At 33.9% G+C, this 22,899-nt stretch overlaps 1 protein-coding gene and 1 long non-coding RNA gene across 3 annotated transcripts in view; one reads left to right on the top strand and one right to left on the bottom strand.

Annotated features, from left to right (window-relative positions):
• Window positions 1–2,692, top strand: part of LOC137491042 (uncharacterized) — a 31,031-nt gene extending 28,339 nt beyond the window's left edge. For both annotated transcript variants that reach the window (XM_087250481.1, XM_087250480.1), the window contains 2 exons: window positions 260–525; window positions 1,798–2,692. In XM_087250481.1, coding sequence (XP_087106607.1) covers window positions 260–525; window positions 1,798–1,806 — 275 coding nt within the window. In that variant the 3' untranslated portion in view covers window positions 1,807–2,692. The remainder of the gene's footprint in view (window positions 1–259; window positions 526–1,797) is intronic.
• LOC148682319 (uncharacterized) overlaps window positions 1–22,899 on the bottom strand; it is a 164,832-nt gene that overhangs the window by 67,584 nt on the left and 74,349 nt on the right. The gene's annotated exons all lie outside the window — the stretch shown is intronic.

The raw sequence follows: 22,899 nt of genomic DNA, 5'->3' as shown, positions 1-22,899 counted from the left end.
TTTTCAAAAAAAAATTCATTTTTTGTGATTTTTTTGCGATTTTTCAACAAAATTTCATTTTTTTTGATTTTTCAAAAAATTTTCATTTTTTGTGATTTTTTGCGATTTTTCAAAAAATTTTCATTTTTTCATTTTTTGTGACTTCAAAAAATTTTCATTTTTTGTGATTTTTCAAAAAAAAATCATTTTTTGTGATTTTTCAAAAATTTTTCATTTTTTGCAATTTTTCAAAAATTTTTAATTTTTTGCGATTTTTCAGGAGCTGATGAAGAAGACAAGGCAGGAACTGATGAGGCTGATGCAGGAGCCGATGAAGAAGACTGGCCAGGAACTGATGAGGCTGATGCAGGAGCCGATGAAGAAGCCGAGGCAAAAACTGACGAGGCTGATGCAGGAGCCGATGAAGAAGACTGGCAAGGAACTGATGAGGCTGATGCAGGAGCCGATGAAGAAGACTGGCCAGGAACTGATGAGGCTGATGCAGGAGCCTCCAATAAAGAAGTCGATGCAGGAGCCTTCAACAAAGTAAGTATAATAGTTAAAACCTTTCATTGACATAATCATACTTTTTGCACAGTCTCCCCATCTATGCCTACAAAACTGTATTCAGGAGTATATACACCACCTAATTGTGATGTACAAACGATGAACTTACAGCAGACAGTGGAGAGTCTGAGTGTGGCTTCTGTGAAAGATCTTCACAGGAACGTTTTCTTCTCTTTGTTTCCCCGGCTCCTAAATGAGCACAGTTGTGATTATCAGAACACAGTGTCTTAGTGTGACGACTTTTATTTATTAATGCACACAGTTGAAGCCGGAATTATAAGCCCCCCTGTTAAATTTGAGTTTATTTTTCACAATTTATGTGTGTAATGGAGAAAGGACTTGTTCAGGCACATTTCTAAACATAATAGTTCTAATAACTAATTTCTTATAATTTATCTTTGCCATGATGACAGAACATAATATTGGGTCACACTTTACAATAAGGTTTCATTAGATAATGTATTTACTAACATGTACTAATTATGAACAATGCTTGTACAACATTTTTAATCATAGTTCAACATGTACTAATGCTTTATTAAAATAATATTTAATGCTTAGTTGATGGACTGTGAGTTGGCATGGATGACTGTAACATGAACAAATACTGCATTAAGTGTATTGTTCATTGCTTGTTTATGGTAGTAAATGCTTTGACATTAACTGATACAAACTTATTGTAAAGTGTCACCCTTTAAGGTAACACTTTAGAGTAATAGTCCATTAGTTAAAATTAGTTAATGCATTTACTGACATGACTTAGAAGTTTAATACATTAATTACAGTATTCATTCATCTTTGTTAACGATTTAATGTTTAAGTTAAATAACGTTAGTTCATTAATGCACTGTGCATGAAATAATGTCAACAAGCACAACTTTGGATTTTAATAATGCATTAATGTTGAACTGTAATTAAAAAATGCGGCACAAGATTGGTGACACTTAGTGTTAGTAAATTGATTAACTAAAGGACTATTATTCTGATGTGCTACCATATTTAGATTGAGAAAGTAAAGGCTTAACTAGCTTAACACTGTTTGTTCTGTAGCCAATAAAAAAACATAAATAATAAAACAAATAAAACTTTCTTCAGAAGATAATATACTATCGTAAGTACTGTGAACATGTCCTTGCTCCATTAGCTTGAATAAATATTTCACAGGAGGGCCCTCAACTGTAGTTCATGCTGCAACAGTATGAATAAATGTTAATAAGTGACATTTATTATGTGATATACCTTGTCTTTCAGAGGAGCTGAGTGGTTTCTTCGGCAGACCGCCTTTGTCCTCAACTGCTAAAGAAGGACAGAAAAAAAACACAAGATAGGCAAAAGTCAGTGTCAAAGCAGCAAGAAGACAATCTCATCAGCACAGTGTTTTGATGTTGTGTTTCATTGATTATGCTATGGTACATAAACAATTAAAGACAATAATAAAGGGTTATACACACTGCAAATTTTAGATTGTAGATTTAACTACCTTAGAGTTCAAATTAACACTCCCTCAGTGTTTATATGGGAACCACTATAAAAGTGTTAAAATAACACTTTTGAAAGTGTTAAAAAAATTTTACCACTCAGAGAGTGTTAATTAGCAAACTCTTATTGTGTAAAATATATGTAAAATGTATATCAAAATACTGGCAGCAGTAGCCAAAACCAAAGATGAAATCAACTGAGAATAAAACTTTAAATAAAATAATAATGAATAAAAAAAAATAAACAAATTACACAATAAAATTTATTTTTATTTTCAACATCTTTAAAACAACTCATGACATTAAACAACTCATCATGGAGCTTCACTTATTACTGAGCTTTGGCTTTAATTCTGTCATGTGAACAAAAGCTCTTTATGAAATTTCTGTTGTTCATTTGAAGTCACCATGATGGAGGACAGAGTCTGCTTTAGTAGGGCTCTTCAACTTCTTGCTATAAAATGGTTTTTTTTTATTTGGATGCTATAATTATTAGTGCTAATCACACTATTCTTACATGTAGCATGAAAATTCAAAAGAAAATGTAAGAGTCAGTCTGAAGAGATTAACTATGATATCAAAGCCATCTTCTCCTGCTTGTTTTCTAATTCAGTGTCATATTAGTTATGTGTGTGAAATAAATAAAATACATAAATGAAACCACTGAAGCTTTAACAATTAATGACTTTAAAAGCATGATTTACAATGTGAATGTTTGATCTATGGCAGCACTTAAAAACACACAGACATCAACAATTAGTCTTTGAATCTCAATAATGGTGACAAACAAAAAAATAAAAATCAATTTAAAAAACTACTGAAATATTACCTCCCAAACACAACACAAAATAAATAAAAAGAAAGAGATTGTAACAACATAAAGCTGCATAATTAATTTATGATGCAATGCATGCTGGGAGCTTTGTACTATGCTGGCACCCAGCATAAAATATGCTGCTTTTTTCTTTTTAGCAACCATGGTTAAGGTTCATATCCTGATTCTTGATGTCTGTGTGTCATAAAGATCTGCTGGAGCTTTAGTGTATGACACTTTATATAACTCTAGAATTTTAACACTTCACTCTGAATTACCACAACACTTAAAAATTTAACACCAATGAATTTGCTGTGCACCTTGTGCTTCAAAAGCATTGAGGGTTTTTCACAAGTAGCGCATCATCTGCTCATCCACCGTCACCTCTAGAACCAGATGAGCTGGAGCTGGCCGCTACTGCAGGAAGAGGCCTGTCCTTTGGGGGTTTCTGTGAGTTACAAGTTGTAGTTTGCATGAAATGTTGCCAGCATGATATATATTTTTAATAAAGTATTTTAAAAATAAAATAAAGCCTATCTCTTTTTTTCTTTTAAAGCCTATCTCTCTTAAAAATCTCGAGAAATCGAAAAATAACGAGAAATGAAAAAATCTTGAAAGATCAAGAAAAATCACGAAAAATGATAAAATCTTGAAAAAGCACAAAAACAAATCACGAAAAATAAAAAATAATAAAAAAATTCAAAAAAATTAAAATTTTTGAAAATTCACAAAAAATGAAAATTTTTCGAAAAATCACAAAAAATTAAACTTTTTTGAAAAATCGCAAAAAATGAATTTTTTTTAAAAAATTGCAAAAAATCTTGAAAAATCTTGAAAAATGAAAAAATCTTGTAAAATGGAAAAATCTTGAAAAATGAAAAAATCTTGAAAAATCTTGAAAAATGAAAAAATCTTGAAAAATCTCGAAAAATGAAAAAAATCTTGAAAAATGAAAAAAAATCTTGAAAAATGAAAAAAATCTTGAAAAATCTTGAAAAAAATCTTGAAAAATGAAAAAATCTTGAAAAATGAAAAAAAAAATCTTGAAAAATGAAAAAAAACTTGAAAAATCTTGAAAAATGAAAAAATCTTGAAAAATCTTGAAAAATGAAAAGATCTTGAAAAATCTCGAAAAATGAAAAAAATCTTGAAAAATGAAAAAAAATCTTGAAAAATGAAAAAAATCTTGAAAAATCTTGAAAAATGAAAAAAATCTTGAAAAATGAAAAAATCTTGAAAAATGAAAAAAAAAACTTGAAAAATCTCGAAAAATGAAAAAATCTTGAAAAATCTCGAAAAATGAAAAAATCTTGAAAAATGAAAAAAATTCTTGAAAAATGAAAAAAATTCTTGAAAAATGAAAAAATCTTGAAAAATTTTGAAAAATGAAAAAAAATCTTGAAAAATGAAAAAATCTTGAAAAATGAAAAAAACTTGAAAAATCTTGAAAAGCGAAAAAATCTTGAAAAATCTCGAAAAATAAAAAAATCTTGAAAAATGAAAAAAAATCTTGAAAAATGAAAAAAAACTTGAAAAATCTTGAAAAATGAAAAAATCTTGAAAAATCTCGAAAAATAAAAAAATCTTGAAAAATGAAAAAAAATCTTGAAAAATCTTGAAAAATGAAAAATCTTGAAAAATGAAAAAATCTTGAAAAATCTTGAAAAATGAAAAAATCTTGAAAAATCAAGAAAAATGAAAAAAAATCTTGAAAAATCAAGAAAAATGAAAAAAAATCTTGAAAAATGAAAAAAAATCTTGAAAAATCTTGAAAAATGAAAAAATTTTGAAAAATGAAAAAAAATCAAGAAAAATGAAAAAATCTTGAAAAGTCAAGAAAAATCAAGGAAAATCTTGAAAAATGAAAAAATTTTGAAAAATGAAAAAAAATTTTGAAAAATGAAAAAAAATCTTGAAAAATGAAAAAATCTTGAAAAATGAAAAAATCTTGAAAAATGAAAAAATCTTGAAAAATCTTGAAAAATTAAAAAAAATCTTGAAAAATCTTGAAAAATGAAAAAAATCTTGAAAAATCTTGAAAAACTTGAAAAATCTTGAAAAATGAAAAAAAATCTTGAAAAATGAAAAAATCTTGATAAATGAAAAAAACTTGAAAAATCTTGAAAAATGAAAAATCTTGAAAAATCTTGAAAAATTAAAAAAAATCTTGAAAAATCTTGAAAAATGAAAAAAATCTTGAAAAATCTTGAAAAACTTGAAAAATCTTGAAAAATGAAAAAAAATCTTGAAAAATGAAAAAATCTTGATAAATGAAAAAAACTTGAAAAATCTTGAAAAATGAAAAAATCTTGAAAAATCTCGAAAAATGAAAAAATCTTGAAAAATCTCGAAAAATGAAAAAATCTTGAAAAATGAAAAAAATTCTCGAAAAATGAAAAAAATCTTGAAAAATTTTGAAAAATGAAAAAAAATCTTGAAAAATGAAAAAAAATCTTGAAAAATGAAAAAAAATCAAGAAAAATGAAAAAATCTTGAAAAATAAAATCTCGAAAAATCTTGAAAAAATCTTAAAAAAAACTTGAAAAATGAAAAAATCTCGAAAAATGAAAAAATCTTGAAAAATATTGAAAAATCTCGAAAAATGAAACAATCTCGAAAAATATTGAAAAATCTTGAAAAATGAAAAATTCTTGAAAAATCTTGAAAAATGAAAAAAAAATCTTGAAAAATGAAAAAATCTTGAAAAATATTGAAAAATGAAAAAATCTTGAAAAATGAAAAATCTCGAAAAATCTTGAAAAATCTTGAAAAATGAAAAAAAAAATCTTGCAAAATGAAAAAATCTTGAAAAATGAAAAATTCTTGAAAATTCTTGAAAAATGAAAAAAAATCTTGAAAAATGAAAAAATCTTGAAAAATATTGAAAAATGAAAAAATCTTGAAAAATGAAAAAATATCGAAAAATCTTGAAAAATCTTGAAAAATGAAAAAAAAAATCTTGAAAAATGAAAAAAAAAAAATCTTGAAAAATGAAAAAATCTTGAAAAATGAAAAATTCTTGAAAAATCTTGAAAAATGAAAAAAAATCTTGAAAAATGAAAAAATCTTGAAAGATGAAAAAAAAATCTTGAAAAATGAAAAAATCTTGAAAAATGAAAAATGAAAAAAAATCTTGAAAAATGAAAAAATCTTGAAAAATGAAAAAAACTCGAAAAATCTTGAAAAATCTTGAAAAATGAAAAAATAATCTTGAAAAATGAAATAATCTTGAAAAATGAAAAATCTTGAAAAATCTTGAAAAATCAAGAAAAATGAAAAACCAAGAAAAATCAAGAAAAATCTTAAAAAATGAAAAAATCTTGAAAAATGAAAAAAAATCTTGAAAAATGAAAAAAATAATCTTGAAAAATGAAATAATCTTGAAAAATGAAAAAATCTTGAAAAACCAAGAAAAATCAAGAAAAATCTTGAAAAATGAAAAAATTTTGAAAAATGAAAAAAAATCTTGAAAAATGAAAAAATCTTGAAAAATGAAAAAAATCAAGAAAAATGAAAAATCTTGAAAAATAAAATCTTGAAATATCTCGAAAAATGAAAAAATCTCGAAAATTCTTGAAAAATGAAAAAATCTTGAAAAATCTTGAAAAATGAAAAAATCTCGAAAAATCTTGAAAAAATCTTGAAAAATGAAAAAATCTCGAAAAATGAAAAAATCTTGAAAAACCTTGAAAAAAGAAAAAATATAGAAAAATATTGAAAAATCTCGAAAAATGAAACAATCTCGAAAAATATTGAAAAATCTTGAAAAATGAAAAATTCTTGAAAAATCTTGAAAAATGAAAAAAAATCTTGAAAAATGAAAAAATCTTGAAAAATATTGAAAAATGAAAAAAATCTTGAAAAATGAAAAAATCTTGAAAAATCTTGAAAAATGAAAAAAAAAATCTTGAAAAATGAAAAAATCTTGAAAAATGAAAAATTCTTGAAAATTCTTGAAAAATAAAAAAAAATCTTGAAAAATAAAAAAAAATCTTGAAAAATGAAAAAATCTTGAAAAATGAAAAAAAATCTTGAAAAATGAAAAAAAATCTTGAAAAATCTTGAAAAATGAAAAAATTTTGAAAAATGAAAAAATCTTGAAAAATCTTGAAAAATGAAAAAATCTTGAAAAATCTCAAAAAATCTTGAAAAATGAAAAAAAAATCTTGTAAAATGAAAAAAATCTTGAAAAATGAAAAAAAAAATCTTAAAAAATAAAAAAAAAATTGAAAAATGAAAAAAAAATCTTGAAAAATGAAAAAATCTTGAAAAATGAAAAAAAATCTGGAAAAATCTGGAAAAATCTTGAAAAATGAAAAAATTTTGAAAAATCTCGAAAAATAAAAAAAATTTGACTTCCGGTTAGGTGAGCTATGGAGTAGGACGTGTTCGCTAGGAGGTCCTGCAGAATTTGCAGTTTTTCTGAATTAATGCACATTTTTACTTAATATAAAGTGCCTGCAGATAATTGAACAATTAATCAATTGTGTGATTGACCCAGTTTTGGACCGATCCAGCTCCCGAACAGTTACCCCTTCATCTATTTCCAAATCAATAATAGAGTTTATGAATAGAAACGGTTATGTTGACCCTTGGAGGTTTTACAACCCTCAAAATAAGGTATTTTCTTTTTTTTCACAAGTCCATTAAACATATTCCCGTATCGATTATTTTTTTATAGACAGCTCCTTAATTCCTAAAGTAAAATCTGTTCAGTACCACCCCATTGTTATTTCTGATCATGCCCCACTTACTGTTGATTTGCAGTTGTCTGCAACTCCACGATACTCATCCCCATGGAGATTAAATTCTCTCCTTTTGTCGGATGAAAATTTTATTGATTTTATTTCAACCTCTATAGATGATTTTATGGATATTAATCAAGATGGTGTGGTCTCTTACTCACTATTGTGGGAAACACTTAAATCTTACCTACGTGGCCAGATCATTTCTTACAGCTTACTTCTGACATATTTAATATTGATCAACAGTTGGCCAGCTTTCCCTCACAAGTTCAGATTAAACAACGTCTTGACCGGCAGACTGAATTAGATCTTATTTTGACAGATAATGCAGAGCGGCTTTTATTGCATTTTCGTAGTAATTATTACAAACATGGTGATAAAGCTAGTCATCTCTTAGCGCACCAATTAAGATGTCAGGTAGCTAGTCGTTCAATCCCACAAATTCAGGATCCAGTTGGTAATCTGGTATCTGAGCCTGAAGAAATTAATGCAGTTTTCAAATCTTTTTATTCAACTCTTTATACATCTGAAGCTCCATCTGACTCTTCAAAGTTTAAATGTCACCACAATTGATTCAGCAGATGCCACAATTCTTGATGCCCCCTTAGACATTAATGAAATAAATCTGGCAATTAAAACTATGCGCTGCAATAAAGCCCCCGGGCCAGATGGCTTTCCGGTAGAATTTTTTAAGAAATTCCAGAATAAATTAACCCCCCTACTTTTATCAGTGTACATAGAATCTCTAGAGAATGGTTACTTACCAGAAACACTCACACAAGCATCTATAATTCTCTTTTTAAAAAAAGATAAAAATCCTAAATTATGTAGTTCATATCGGCCTCTCTCCTGGCAAAATTTAGATGCCAAAATATTGGCCAAAGTATTAGCCTCTCGTCTTGAAAACGTACTTCCTAAAATTATATCTAAGGAACAAACAGGGAGACAGTTATTCTTTAACGTTCGTACACTCTTAAATGTAATTTATTCCAAACATTTTTTAAATACACCTGAAGTGGTGATTTCATGTGACGCTGAAAAGGCGTTTGATCACGTTGAGTGGGGGTTTATGTTTGCAGTCCCTAAAAAATTTAGGATTGGGGACAATTTTTTTAAGTGGATACAACTTGTATATAATTCCCCTCAGGCAAGTGTGCATACCAATAATATTAGATCCAGCTATTTTCAATTGGGACGGGGCACACGTCAAGGGTGCCCACTTTCCCCTTTACTGTTTGCCTTGGTCATCGAGTCCCTATCAATAGCTCTTAGGTCTTCCCCTTTGCTGCATGGTCTAGTGCATTCAGGTGTTGAAGTTAAATTATCTTTATATGCAGATGACATATTATTATATATTTCTAATCCAATTCCTAGCTTTCCAACTATTTTGTCTATATTAAATCAATATAGAATTCTCCTAGAATTCGGAAATCATTGCTGCAGCAATGTCAACTAAGTGGTGGGCTATCTTTACCAAATTTTATGTTTTATTATTGGTCTGTAAATATTCATAAATTAACATTCTGGTCTAGTTCATCTACTGCGCCTTGGTGCAGATTGGAAGCCAACTCATGTGCATCTACTTCACTGTTGGCTCTCCTTTCTTGTCCCTTATCTTTCAATATCTCCTCTTCTTCCCTAACACAAAATCCAGTAGTTGTTGCTTCGGTTCGGATCTGGTGCCAATTCAGAAGACACTTTAATTTTACCTCTGCTTCAATATTAATGCCACTACTGGGAAATCACATGTTTCCACCATCCCTTGCAGATCCTGTATTTTGGTAATAGTATGTGAAAGGTTTAAGAAATTTCCAAGACCTGTATAGGGATGGCATTTTTTGCAACTATGCACAACTTTCTTCTGAAATGGAGCTTTCAGAATCCCATTTTTTTAGATTCTTACAGGCTAGACATTGCTCTGCTAACTTATTCTCAGGCTACCCATTTCTACCTAAACAACAGGTATGGGAAGAGTTACTGCAACTAAACCCGCAACACAAATCACAAATTTCTAAAATCTATGGGTGCATTTTAAGCTTGGATGATGGTTCTCTTACTAAACTTAAAAAAATCTTGGGAAAATGAATTGGGAAAATGTTTTGAGGAAGAATGGTGGCTTGGTGCACTGCAGAGAATACGTTCTAGTACAATTTGCGCTCGGCTTAGTCTGATAAAATTCAAAGTCATTCATAGAGTCCATTTCTCAAAAACCAGACTATCTGAAATTTTTCCCAATATCAATGACAGATGTGACAGATGTCATGCACCAAGTTGTATCATATGTTCTTTATGTGCCCTCTATTACAAAATTATTGGATTAATTATTTTACAATTATGTCCAAGGTGTTGCAGGTAAATATAGACCCATCCCCTGATGTTGCCATTTTTGGGGTTCCAAAGATTTGGTTCCAATTCAATTATAAACAACTTGATGTTTTGGCCTTTACCTCACTAATAGCCAGGCGTCGTATACTACTTCACCGGTAATCAAATAAGCCTCCAACTACATCCCAATGGCTTGTAGATACCATGCATTTTCTTAAGTTGGAAAAGGTTAGATGCTCTGGGAAAACTAATTTCTTTAAAAAGTGGCAATGTTTTATAACTTACTTTAACTCTCTTAAGGTATTGCCTTCCATTTAATAGATGCACTCTCCTGAGTTCCCTCTCTTTTTAATTTATTTTGTATTAATTAAACTTTTGTTTTGTTTTATCTAATACCATTTTATACCGTTTAATTGTAAATATTTACTTTCAACATTGACAATGTATCTGAACATTTGATTGTGTTATTTGGTAGTAATTTTCACTTAATACTCATGTTTCTATTGTTTTTCCTCTTTTATTATTTTTATTATTATTATTAATATTTCTCTTTTTTATTATATATATATTTTTTTGTTATTATAATTTTTTTGTCTCTTATGTAAAAAAAAAGAAAAAGAATGATATGTAACTATCTTTACTGATGTAGTGTTTTTTTCTCACAATAAACAATTTAAACAAATTTAAATAAATTTAAATAAATTAATGCATTTTTTTTGCTTTGATCTTGAACAGAGGCCAGGTTACCGGTCAAGTCTGAGACATGATCATCCAGACTCTAAAAGATCACGTTCATCTTGTCAACATTTTCTGCATCCTGACATGCTGGTTTTTGTTGTGTATTGTTTTTTTCTTAGTCGATTTTTGTTATCAGGCAAATGTCTCTTACGAATAATTTTTGTGGTGCTGTGGCTTAGCTGGTCAAAGCGCCTGCCTTGTAAACAGGAGATCCTGGGCTCAAATCCCAGCAGCGCCTTAGTCCAGGTGGCACGAGTGCTTGTTTTATAGAGCTCACCGGAATGAATTATAAAATTGTTTAGCTTTGAGGCGTAATGGATATTGTGTCAAATTGAGTTAAACAAACTCTTTGGTTGCCATTTTTAGACTTGCTGTCTTTTTTTAGTCTCTTTGTGCAAAAACGTCTTGCCCTCTTTTTAGCGTTGCCGCTGTGGCTTAGCTGGTCAAAGCGCCTGTCTAGTAAACAGGAGTTCCTGGGTTTAAATCCCAGCAGTGCCTAATGTACAGGTGCCAGGATTGCTTCTTCTTAAGATTTACGAGTGTTTATGCAGCAGGCTGTTTAGCAGTGTGTTTCTTAACAAAACTCAAATCCCTAAGAACGCTGCTCGTTCAAGAGGGGTTTGGACAATGGCTTTATGTAGCATGGTGTAGTAATGCGAAACCAATTGGACTTTAATATTTTAAGTCAAGACATCCACACAATTAGCGCTATCGCTTTAAGTTTTTATTTTCTTTTTTCGATTAAACAATTAGGGCCTACTCACACTATGCCATCCGTACCGTGCCCAGGCCCGTTTCCCGGATCGTTTGAAAAGTGTGAGTGCGCTGAATCGGGCTCAAGCACGGTTCACTTGGCCGGCCCTGGCCCGGTTGGAAGAGGTGTGCCTGAGCGCGGATCACTTGGGCTTTGGCGCGGTACGCTTGTGTGTGAGCGCAAAACGCGCCAGAAACCGAAAGCGAGACGTGACTTTTAAGGGACTGTTTCATATGGATTTATTAATCATTCTTACTGTTCAGTGATCGCAAACTGCCGTAGTTTATTAAAGACGAGAACTCCTCACAGCATGACCTCCTCATTCCTGCAGCACGAGAGCTTTATGATTGTTAATGAGCGCCAAAAGTGGCGGATCTGTTCGGCGAAATATCTGACTGCGTCACCGCATCCCTAAGGACTGTTTGGCGAAATATTTGACTGAATGTCACTGCATAACAAACGACTGAAAGGATGTAACTAGAGAAATCTCTACTGTGCTACTGGGTGAGAGCGTATGGCAAGCCGTTTTAGCATTTAAACCTTGTTCTGACTATCCATAAATATATTTAGAGATATAATTATATTTTGACTAGTCATAATTATAATTCATAATATATATTAATTAATCTCTAAGATATCTCTATCTTAGATATCTCTTAAGATATCTCTAAATATATTTATGGAGTCAGAACAAAGATTTAAATGCTAAAAAGGCTTGCCATAGAGAGCGCTTCTGAACAGCGCAGCAGCGATGACGTAAGCGTGCCGAGGCCCGATATGGTGTGAGCGCGGGCCGTCGGGGGAGACGGGAGGGGGGACAAGCGTGCTTTGGCCCGGTTCGAGGCAACTGTACCTACTGTGAGTAGGGCCTTATTCCTTGTCTGGCGCTGTGGCTTAGTTGGTCAAAGTGCCTGTCTAGTAAACAGGAGATCCTGGGTTTGAATCCCAGCAGTACTTTGTCCGCAGTGAGCTGTGGTTTTATGGGCAAGTGAGTACCAAAAAGTGCTTTTTGTGCAACAGTGCTAGAGGCAGCAGGGCCCACAGGCTCTGTAGTGCAATTGAACTTCTAGGCTGTGAGCTGATTCATTCAAAGGTTGTGGGTTCAAGTCCCACCAGAGTCGCAAGCTTTGCCCTTTTTCTTCACTGACTTAGGTGTGGTGTGTTTCCATCATTTTAGGCATCTGTCCATCCTGTTTTGCTTTTTTCTTTCATTGCACAGTGCAGGCTCAGATACTAGGGGTACTCTACAATAAAGCAGATGACTTAATTGAGCTGTTTTGAATAAGGGAGATTAGAAAACGGTGCAGGGCCGAGTGGGCTTGAGGAATAGGCAACCTGTGGTTTTGGGCAAAAGTGACGACCACCTATTGTTGAGATCACGCCTTTTGGATTTGTCGTACAAGAGCCTCTTTATGCATGTGCAAAGTAACTGAGTAGAAAGCATAGTAAATTTTGCCCAGTTTCATTGTCTTAGATGAAACTGCGTTTGGAAGTATCGTATCCAGAGGTTTTTACTTTTAGTGTTAAGGCTAAGTTGGCCAGAGCACCTGTCTTTGGAACAGCAGGTCCTAGGTTTAAATCCAAAATGCACATTTGCTTCAGATTATAGGAGAGTGGCTTTCTGACCTGAAACTCTTGGTCAATAGCATATGTTTGTCCAGATTTCCATTTTCCGAGCTGAAACTGGGTTTGGATGTAATGGAACTGGAGGTTCCAAAACACATGATTAAGGATAGTTTAAATAAATACAAAATAATGCATTTTTGCTTTGATCTTGAACAGAGGGCAGGTTACCCGTCAAGTTTGAGACATGATCATCCACACTCTAAAAGACCACGTCCATCTTGTCACATTTTCTGCATCCTGACATGCTGGTTTTTGTTGTTTATTGGTTTTTGCTTCATCGATTTTTGTTATCGGGCAAATGTCTCTTACAGTTAAACAACCTCTTTGGTTGCCATCTTAAGACTTGCTGTCTTTTTTTAGTCTCTGTGCAAAAACGTCTTCCCCTCTTTTAAGCGTTGGCGCTGTCGCTTAGTTGGTCAAAGTGCCAGTTTAGTAAACAAGACATTCTGGGTTCAAATCCAAGTAGTGCCAAATGTACAGGTGCCAGAATTGCTTCTTCTTAAGAGTTACAAGAGTTTACGCAGCGAGCTGTTTAGCAGTTTCTTAAAAAACTCAAAACCTTACAGTTTTTTCCAATTGTTTACACACAATTACTTGTACTTCAGACACAATGACTACACTATGTAACTGATGCACCAACCCCCTGAACCAACTCTGCTTTACACTCAAATTGCAGGTTTAAAACACAGTTTTTTCAAAACACTATACACAATTCTCTGCATTTTGCACAATTTTCATGGAGAAAATCTTTTGTTTTCACAAGGAACACAATGTCATTCACAATTCTAAAGTCAGTTGTGCTACTTTGCATACTAACTCATGACATGAGTAAACACCTGTCACACTGAATTGCATTTTAGAAATCAGAGCTCATCTGGTTCATAACTGGTTCTCTGCCCACCCATGTTTTTTAGTTGTTCATCTCCCCCTCCATATTATCCATTCCTCAAATATATTAAGGATTTTTTTTCTGCCTGGAGATGTAAAGTGTATGACCGAAATCCACACACACGTATACCCCTTCTCCAAGCTATAGCAGTTGATGCTTTTCGTGACTGGATTCGCCATGCAAGGTAACAAGTCAGAAATCCTTATTTAACATTGAGTCAGAACATACCTTCAAAAGCTAAAGCATTGAAGCAGGGCTTTTGTTTTATTTGGACTCTGTACTTCTGCAAGGGCTTATCTGGGATTTGAACCCGGGACCTCTCGCACACTAAGTAAGAATTAAACCCCTAGACCGAATGTGATGGTGTAGTGCAGCTGATTGATATGAGTAACCGAAATGTGATGGTGCTGTGCAGCTGATTGTCATTGACATCGGCCAATCGGCACGTAGCACCGCCTTTTTAAAGGGCCATGAAACCCCCTCGTTTCAGCAGGGTGTTTTCACACCTCTACTTTGGAAAAAGTCAGAAAAGTGGGCGTGTCCAGCTCTGTTTAGGGGGGAGTGTCGGAGGAAGAAAAGTGGGATGGTGTGGGAGTGTCTATTTGGGCACGCGCGAGTTTCAGAGTCAAAATACTCACACAGACACACAGAAGAAAGTGATGGTGTTTAACCTACATGGACATCTGTAGTCGAATTATTTGCCAAATTATTAAATGGTGGACTTTAACTGCAGTTTGTCCCTTTATTCAGGGAATTCATTCATGCCCCTCGCGACAAACGAGATATTTGATTCGAGGAACTGCTCTAAGCGTGTATTTTTCATGCAATGTTTGATAGCGCACGGCGAATGAGAGAAAAAAAAACGCAGCATTTCCCGGAAACTTAGATGCACTCGGCAGTTAGCGTCAGAAAGCCGCGTGTGTTATTCCGGTCACTAAATGCTGTGAAAATCCTACATGAGGTTAAAGTTTGGTTGTGGTGCTAACATGTTTACACTCGGTGCAATAGTTTGTTAGATACGAACAAACTGAATAAACAAAGAGCTCTGGTCGCTCAATTACCAAATCTGTAGAGTCAGGACAATCACCAGCAACTAGAGCCGCGTCTTTATTAAGGGAAGACTACAAGCGAATCCAGATCTCAGAGTTTGCAAATGAGAACAGCTCTCAGGTAAACAATGTTCCTCCTTAGACACGTAAGTTATTGTTGTCGAGCGTCGCATACACTGTTAATCCACACGTGAGTCTACGCACTCACAGAGAGAAAATGAAAACGAAACTTAACTGCAGCAAACTATAAAAGCAACACTTCACACTTGTTTTGCCAATACAATGTGGCGTCTCTGCCGTCTAAACACTGTGGACAGTAATGAATATTAATGAAGTTGCACAATAGAGCGCGCTGATTGGTTTGAACCAAGCCTTACTCATGCATTAATGCATCACACTTTAAGATGTAATAAGACACACTCTGGCACAGACGCCCAGTCTGCACGCTGGAATACATGCTATTATGTCATGACCGTGACGCAGCTTCAAAAATTCGTTTCAAACCGGAAGTACGAATTTGCTTGAAATAACGCAAAAACAACCAATTTACACTTTTTTGTGAAATATAGGTGTCCTAATAGTGTTTTTAGCAGTGTGGGACACATATACAACTGTCAACAGCTCAAAAAATGTGTTTTGATGTTTCGTGACCCTTTAAACCTGATTGGTTGGTGCTTGGGATACGTCACGTCCGACGCACTGGTTTGGGTGTCTGTAGTCACGGCTACAGGTAGAGGCTCTGCGCTCGTTCTGATAATTTTTTGTAAGTTGTTTGAATGGACCCACGTTAAGCTCTCTTTTGGCATTGTTCTAGTGCATCGTGTGGCGGTGGCTTTTCCCTTGGCTGTGGTGGCTGGATGACTGTTCAGTTGCAGGTATGTGATGGCTTTTAACTGGCTGAGTAATGGGGTTTAGCCGCATTTAACCTCCGTGTTTCATGCCGTACAGCTATTTATTCCGGCACCTCGCTGTATTGTATCGACCAACGAGTGATTGTAACCTGTCTGAGTGTGCGCCCATTGGTAAGTGAAGCACGTATGATTTGGTGTGATCATTTAAAGGACCATGTTAATGGGCTTGCTTGTGCTTTTCCTCCTTAGGATCCTCCCTTTCCCTTTTATGTCGGATCTTCCTCTGGTATCATTTGTTTATTAGCTCCCGTATTCATCGCTATTGCTGTGGTTACCGGAGATCGTCTTCAACTGCTGCTAATGCTAACGGCGGCGTATTAGCTACCGATTGGACACCACCAATGCAGCTGTTAACGGGGATATCATGTAAAGTAGGTGTTTTAACCTGATTGACCCACTTATTGATGTATTTTGTTGGTTATTTATTTTTATTTATTTCAGGAACTGAGGTTTCCCCCGGTGGATGACGGGTCTCTTTCCACTGGTGGTGGTGTTTCTCTACTGTGTGCTGTGGGACACTGAGTGCGTGATAGCGTGATTTGAGTGCACTGTGGTGTGTGCGTGTGCTGGGGTAAAGTCGGTCCACTCGTACCCAGTCAGTGGGAACCTCCAATCCTGGTTTTGTTTGTTTATTTATTGTTTCTTTTGTATTTAATAATGAAGTGGGAATTTTTTATGTGTTTTTAAGAATCGTAAAATTTGACAGTTTCATTCAAAATAAATATTTTTGTACCTTTGCATTAACTAATGCCTCTGTGCCTTTCTGGGAGAAACGAACCGGTGTATGGAACAAAATCAATGCCTAAAGTCTTGAATTAAAAAGCTTGTTGAATATCACAAACTGAAAAAAATAATACACCGTATTAACAAGTTCTTGCATTTTAATGACTTGAATTCCAGGGTTTGTATTTTTAGGTCCTGAAATTTAACATATCTGTTTATTTAAGCTGTGAATATTTCAACAAAAAATATTTCAAACACGTTTTCATACTTAAAAATTCAATAATTCATATTCAATTTTCAGATTTCACTTAAAAAATATTCAATACCCTTTAAAAATACGATGTATAATATTCAAAAGGTCATTTTCAGTTCATTTTATTTCAGTTCTAATATTCGCTTCCATAAATTCATTGGATCAAATTCGACTGATAAAATTCAACATTACATCCGGGAACTGCAGGAGAAGCAATAGATTGCAGAGTGAAGATCGCCAGCTGCTCTAGCTTTCACCAGCAGGTGGAGTTGGAATAATGTAAGATTTTTTAACCCAGTAAACAGGCGAGAAAAGGCTAATAAAGGCAAAAAAAGTAGCATATAATTTTAATATCAATGCCTTGGACATTATAAATAATAAAAAGTATGAGTAAAATGAGTAAATGAGGTTTTAGTCATCTATATTTGCCCTTATGTAACGGAAGCCAGCTGGTGATCGCGTAAAGCTCACTCCTCGGATCCAGGGACAGACGTTGTTCTGCAATCTTATCGGAGCTTGTCTCCCATGCTGGCTCGTTACCTGCTCGGACCGGTGCGGTTACTTGCACATAAACCGTCTTTTGATGAATATGATGTTAAACATTGTCTATCTTTGTTGACTCTTTCTTCCATAGACGCTAAGTATTATATTGACAGCTAAAGAATATAAACGTAAGAGAAACAGGAGAGGAAATATTATAATAATAATAATACAAAATAGATAAACATTGACAGGGCTAAGAACAATTACGAACAAAGATTTTCAAAACCAGAGAGATTTTATCAGGATGTCACAAAACAGTTTACTTGGAACTGTTAAACAGTGTTCAGGTATGATTTAAGGTTGGTTATGGATGGGGCGTCTGATTTAAAATAATTTAACATGCGAATGCATTAAAGGAGCGTCTTCAGTTATTCACACAGAACCGTCTAATATGGCATAACTATAAGGAGTAATGTTTGCGCTGTTTAAACGCAGCTATGTCAGGATTGGGATAGGTTATACATTTTCATCATTTAAATTATTATTATGATTGTTAATATTATTATTGTATGACATTTATTTGGGCTATTGCGCTTAAATAAGTCATCTGTAATTCTAAATTAATATTTCTATTTATCCTTTTTATCACTCTGCCTGTCTTTCTCTTCTTTTTTCTAATTTTTGGGGTTCTGCCATGGTTAAACGTTTGCAAAATGTCTTAGTTTGTCCAGATTATTGTTTTATTGTTATGTAGCCTATAGGCGAGAAAAAGGTATTAACGCAAAAGTGGCAATGTCGCAGCCAATGATAAGTAATAAAATGAGTCGCCTGTGGTTTGATAATAGGCAGTTATAACTGACTTTAATTTGTTTTTATTAAATGAGAAAACCGTTATTAATAACTTTGCAGCGACCGTTTGTATTTTATGATTAGCAATGTTGATCTTTTTTGCAGTTATTAAACATATAAACTTATTTAAACTGGTTTAAATTTAATATAGTTGTCACTTCAGCTAGTTTCATAAGATTATGTTTATAATGCGTGGTTTGACATGCGTGGTTGAGGGGTTCCTGCAAAGCAGCTCAATGTTCATCCTCATGGGGTATTACTGAGCATTAATCGCCATCTACTGGAAAGAATGTATTTGCTCATTTATTCTATTAACTCTTTTCTGCAAGTGTGTTTTATGATTTCACAAAGTCAAACCATTATGTTTTTATTTTATATTTTGAGATGATCATATTTAAATAAACAATTGCTAGGGTAGCTAATAGTTTCTTTTTTCTTATTTAAAAAAAAAATCAGTAGCCTATAAAATCATAATTTTTGCTTGACAAAGTTATTGGTTTAGGATTCTGGATGCATTTTTGCTGTGTTGGAAACTCATAAGCTCACACTAATCAATTATATTATCAGAAATGACAGATATAAGAAATCCATTAATATTCATCACTCTTTTTACAATTATACAAGCAATTTCTCGCTGACGTCAGCTCCACTTTCGGAAATGGTAAACAGCGAGGTGTTATTCATATAAGCCCAAGCATGACATGTCATGATAAATATAATAATCGAAACACTCTTGTAGGCTATTCTTGTGCTTGGCCAAATGTCATGACTTTCACTTTCATTTTACATTATTATGCACAAGCCCAGATATCATCTGAAACTTTGGAAGAATTCCTATCATATATTGGCAACCATCCAGCATCTCTTAACCAGTTTGATATGCGCCGCTGGCTCTGACCGGCCACCGGAGCTCGCGGCCACTCGTTCGACTTTGTCGTGAGCAAGTCGCACCGCACATGCATAAAAACGTCAATCATTTCATTCATTCATCAATTCATTCATTTTCCTTCTGCTTCGTCTCTATTTTAGAGGAAAAGATAATCTGGACAAACTAAAGACATTTTGCAAACGTTTAACCGTGGCAGAACCCCAAAAATTCGAAAAAAAAAAGAAGAGAAAGACGATAGCAAAGTGATAGCTCAAAAGGATAAATAGAAATATTAATTTAGAATCACGGATGACTTATTTAAGCACAATAGCCCAAATACATGTCATAAAATAATAATAATAACAATCATAATTTAAATAATGAAATTATAACCTATCCCAATCCTGACATAGCTGCGTTTAAATAATAACTGAAGACGCTCCTTTAATGCATTCGCACATTATATTAAATTATTTTAAATCAGACGCCCCATCCATAACCAACCTTAAATCATACCTGAACACTTAACAGTTCCAAGTAAACTGTTTTGTGACATCCTGATAAAATCTCTCTGGTTTTGAAAATCTTTGTTCGTAATTGTTCTTAGCCCTGTCAATGTTTATCTATTTTGTATTATTATTATTATAATATTTCCTCTCCTGTTTCTCTTACGTTTATATTCTTTAGCTGTCAATATAATACTTAGCGTCTATGGAAGAAAGAGTCAACAAAGATAGACAATGTGTAACATCATATTCATCAAAAGACGGTTTATGTGCAAGTAACCGCACCGGTCCGAGCAGGTAACGAGCCAGCATGGGAGACAAGCTCCGATAAGATTGCAGAACAACGTCTGTCCCTGGATCCGAGGAGTGAGCTTTACGCGATCACCAGCTGGCTTCCGTTACATAAGGGCAAATATAGATGACTAAAACCTCATTTACTCATTTTACTCATACTTTTTATTATTTATAATGTCCAAGGCATTGATATTAAAATTATATGCTACTTTTTTTGCCTTTATTAGCCTTTTCTCGCCTGTTTACTGGGTTAAAAAATCTTACATTATTCCATCTTCACCTGCTGGTGAAAGCTAGAGCAGCTGGCGATCTTCACTCTGCAATCTATTGCTTCTCCTGCAGTTCCCGGATGTAATGTTGAATTTTATTAGTCGAATTTGATCCACTGAATTTATGGAAGCGAATATTAGAACTGAAATAAAATGAACTGAAAATGACCTTTTGAATATTATACATCGTATTTTTAAAGGGTATTGAATATTTTTTAAGTGAAATCTGAAAATTGAATATGAATTATTGAATTTTTAAGTATGAAAACGTGTTTGAAATATTTTTTGTTGAAATATTCACAGCTTAAATAAACAGATATGTTAAATTTCAGGACCTAAAAATACAAACCCTGGAATTCAAGTCATTAAAATGCAAGAACTTGTTAATACGGTGTATTATTTTTTTCAGTTTGTGATATTCAACAAGCTTTTTAATTCAAGACTTTAGGCATTGATTTTGTTCCATACCGGTGTCCTTTTCTAATAGTTATTTCCCTGGGTAACTCCCGGGGTGGCGTAGTCGGTTATTTTTATTTAAAGACATTTAAACCCTTCTCTATACCCTCGTCACACAACAATCTACTGAAAATCAGTAAATTTACATGGCAACACTATCGACTGACAAACCGGCATTCTCAGAAAAAAAGGCCTCTGTGTCAGCCACAACGCCCTTACAAAACAGCAGACATCTGTAAGGGCTCAACTGAAATTTGAACCTAAGATTTCTTACGGCATGAACGAGAATCATACTCTTTTACCAGCAAGCCACTATGAAAGAAATGTTTTATGTGGCGACACTATCTGCTGACAAACTGGAATTCTTCGAAATTTTTTTATGAAAGTCGTAATGCCCTGTAAAACAACAGAGAAACTGCAAGGGCTCATCCGGGATTTGAACCCGGGACCTCTCCCACCCTAAGCGAGAATCATAGCCCTAGACCAATGAGCCAGTAAAATCTAAAGTTTTGGGTGAGAGAGAGCGTAGGTTTCTGCGAAAGGCAACTTGTATTGGAGTGTGTGGTGGCTCAGGAGTCCTGTGGATGTTGAGAGACAGAAGGAAATGATCTGATGTGTGTAGTGGAGTTACTAGTGTTTGATCAGTGAAGCAATGTTGAGTGTAAATAAAGTGAGTAGCAGAAGTAGGTTCTCTTTTGAGGTCAAAAGAGGCAAGCAGAGTCTGGAAGTCAGTAGCTTGAGGTTTTTCAATGTGGATATTGAAGTCACCTAGCACCAACAAGGGAGTGTCATAAACAGAAAAAGATGTGAGAAGAACATCTAGTTCATCTAAGAAGTGACCTAATGTACCTGGTGGGCGGTAGATGACAACCACATTTATGTAGAAGGGGTGGATAATGGCGGCTGCAAGAAATTCAAAGGAGCTGATCTTTGCCAGGGACAATCTCTGAGTAAATTTCCATTCTTTGGAAATCAGTAGTCCAGTTCCACTCCCTCTCCCTGTCTGATGAGGAGTGTGGGAGAAAGAGAAATTAGCAGAATGAGCTGCATGTGTAGCAGTGTCCTTCGGTCTCAACCAGGTCTCAGTTAGAGCCATGAGATTATAGTCAGAATGTGTAGCTATGGAGGTAATAAAAATCTGCCTTGTTAACAGCAGATTGACAATTTCAGAGGCCCACGGAGAGAGAGAGTTGTGAAATAGCAGATACATGTATTGAATGAAGGTTGTGATGATTACGCCTGCAGTGTACCTCCCGTGTTTTGCGAGTGTTAGTAACAACAGGAATTAGTTAACACATAATAAAAGTGCAATGAAAACAATAATAAGTGCAAAGATTAAGTAAAATAAATAAATTAAGTACTCAGGTGCTTTGTCTGTGTCTTTGCTCGGTGGAGTCGCACAGGTAGAGTCAATGGTCTTTACACTCGTCGGTCTTCACACGCAGTGAGACTAGCTGCTTATATACACCCCTGAGCGCTTGCTGATAGAATTCAGCTTGACATGCCTCAAGAGTTCCCACAATACAACAACAAAAACTGAGGCGAGGGGTGCAAAACCGACTGTGATCCACACACAAGCTCTTACAGTAACCAAGGAAACAGTGAGTAATCTTTCTAGCACTACACACAAACAACTGAAAACAAGTCTAAATGTACTTACACGCTGCTGGTCTCATTGCTAAAGTGCTTCTCCTTATATGGTTGAACAAGCCATCCTACTTCCCTTACTTACTTACATTGTCTATCCATCCATCTATTTATTCATTTTGTTTAGTAAATGTTTTTTTTTTGAGGCTGACCTCAAAAAAATATAATAATTTTACTGCCAGAATTTTAGGTGCAGGCTAGTACTGTCTCTGCCATTGGCAGATAACGTTTTTTTGGCTTCATAGGACATGGACCTTCAGCATGCAGTGGGACGGTTTGCTGCTGAGTGTGACATGGCAGGGAAATAAACAGCACCTCTGAGTCAGAAACCATGGTGCTTGACTGGTAAAAAGGTGGCCATCTCCAGTTTGGAGAGTTTTTACCCCAAATGGAGTACAAGTATCTGTGTTTTTTTTGTTTGTTTTTTTTCATGAAAAATGGAATGTGAGATTTAAAGATGGATCAGTGCAGCAGCAGCAGTAATGCATTTGATGTGATTGTCTGTTGTGGTGAAGTAGCTGAGATGAAAGGCAATGTTCTAAATTTACCACTCAATCTAGGTTCCTACTCACATCTATGGTTATGACTAAAAGGACAAGATCTCGGTAACAACCGGACACATTTTGCAAAATGTTATGACCTGCTTGTTTGAGTTGCACCATAAAAGTGAGATGAG

Source organism: Danio rerio, chromosome 4 (assembly GCF_052040795.2).
Source record: "Danio rerio strain M-AB ecotype USA chromosome 4, GRCz13ab, whole genome shotgun sequence".
In the NCBI taxonomy this organism is placed as follows: domain Eukaryota; kingdom Metazoa; phylum Chordata; class Actinopteri; order Cypriniformes; family Danionidae; genus Danio; species Danio rerio.
The sequence above is the reverse complement of the archived record's forward strand: the minus strand, read 5'-3'. Positions and strand labels throughout refer to the sequence as shown.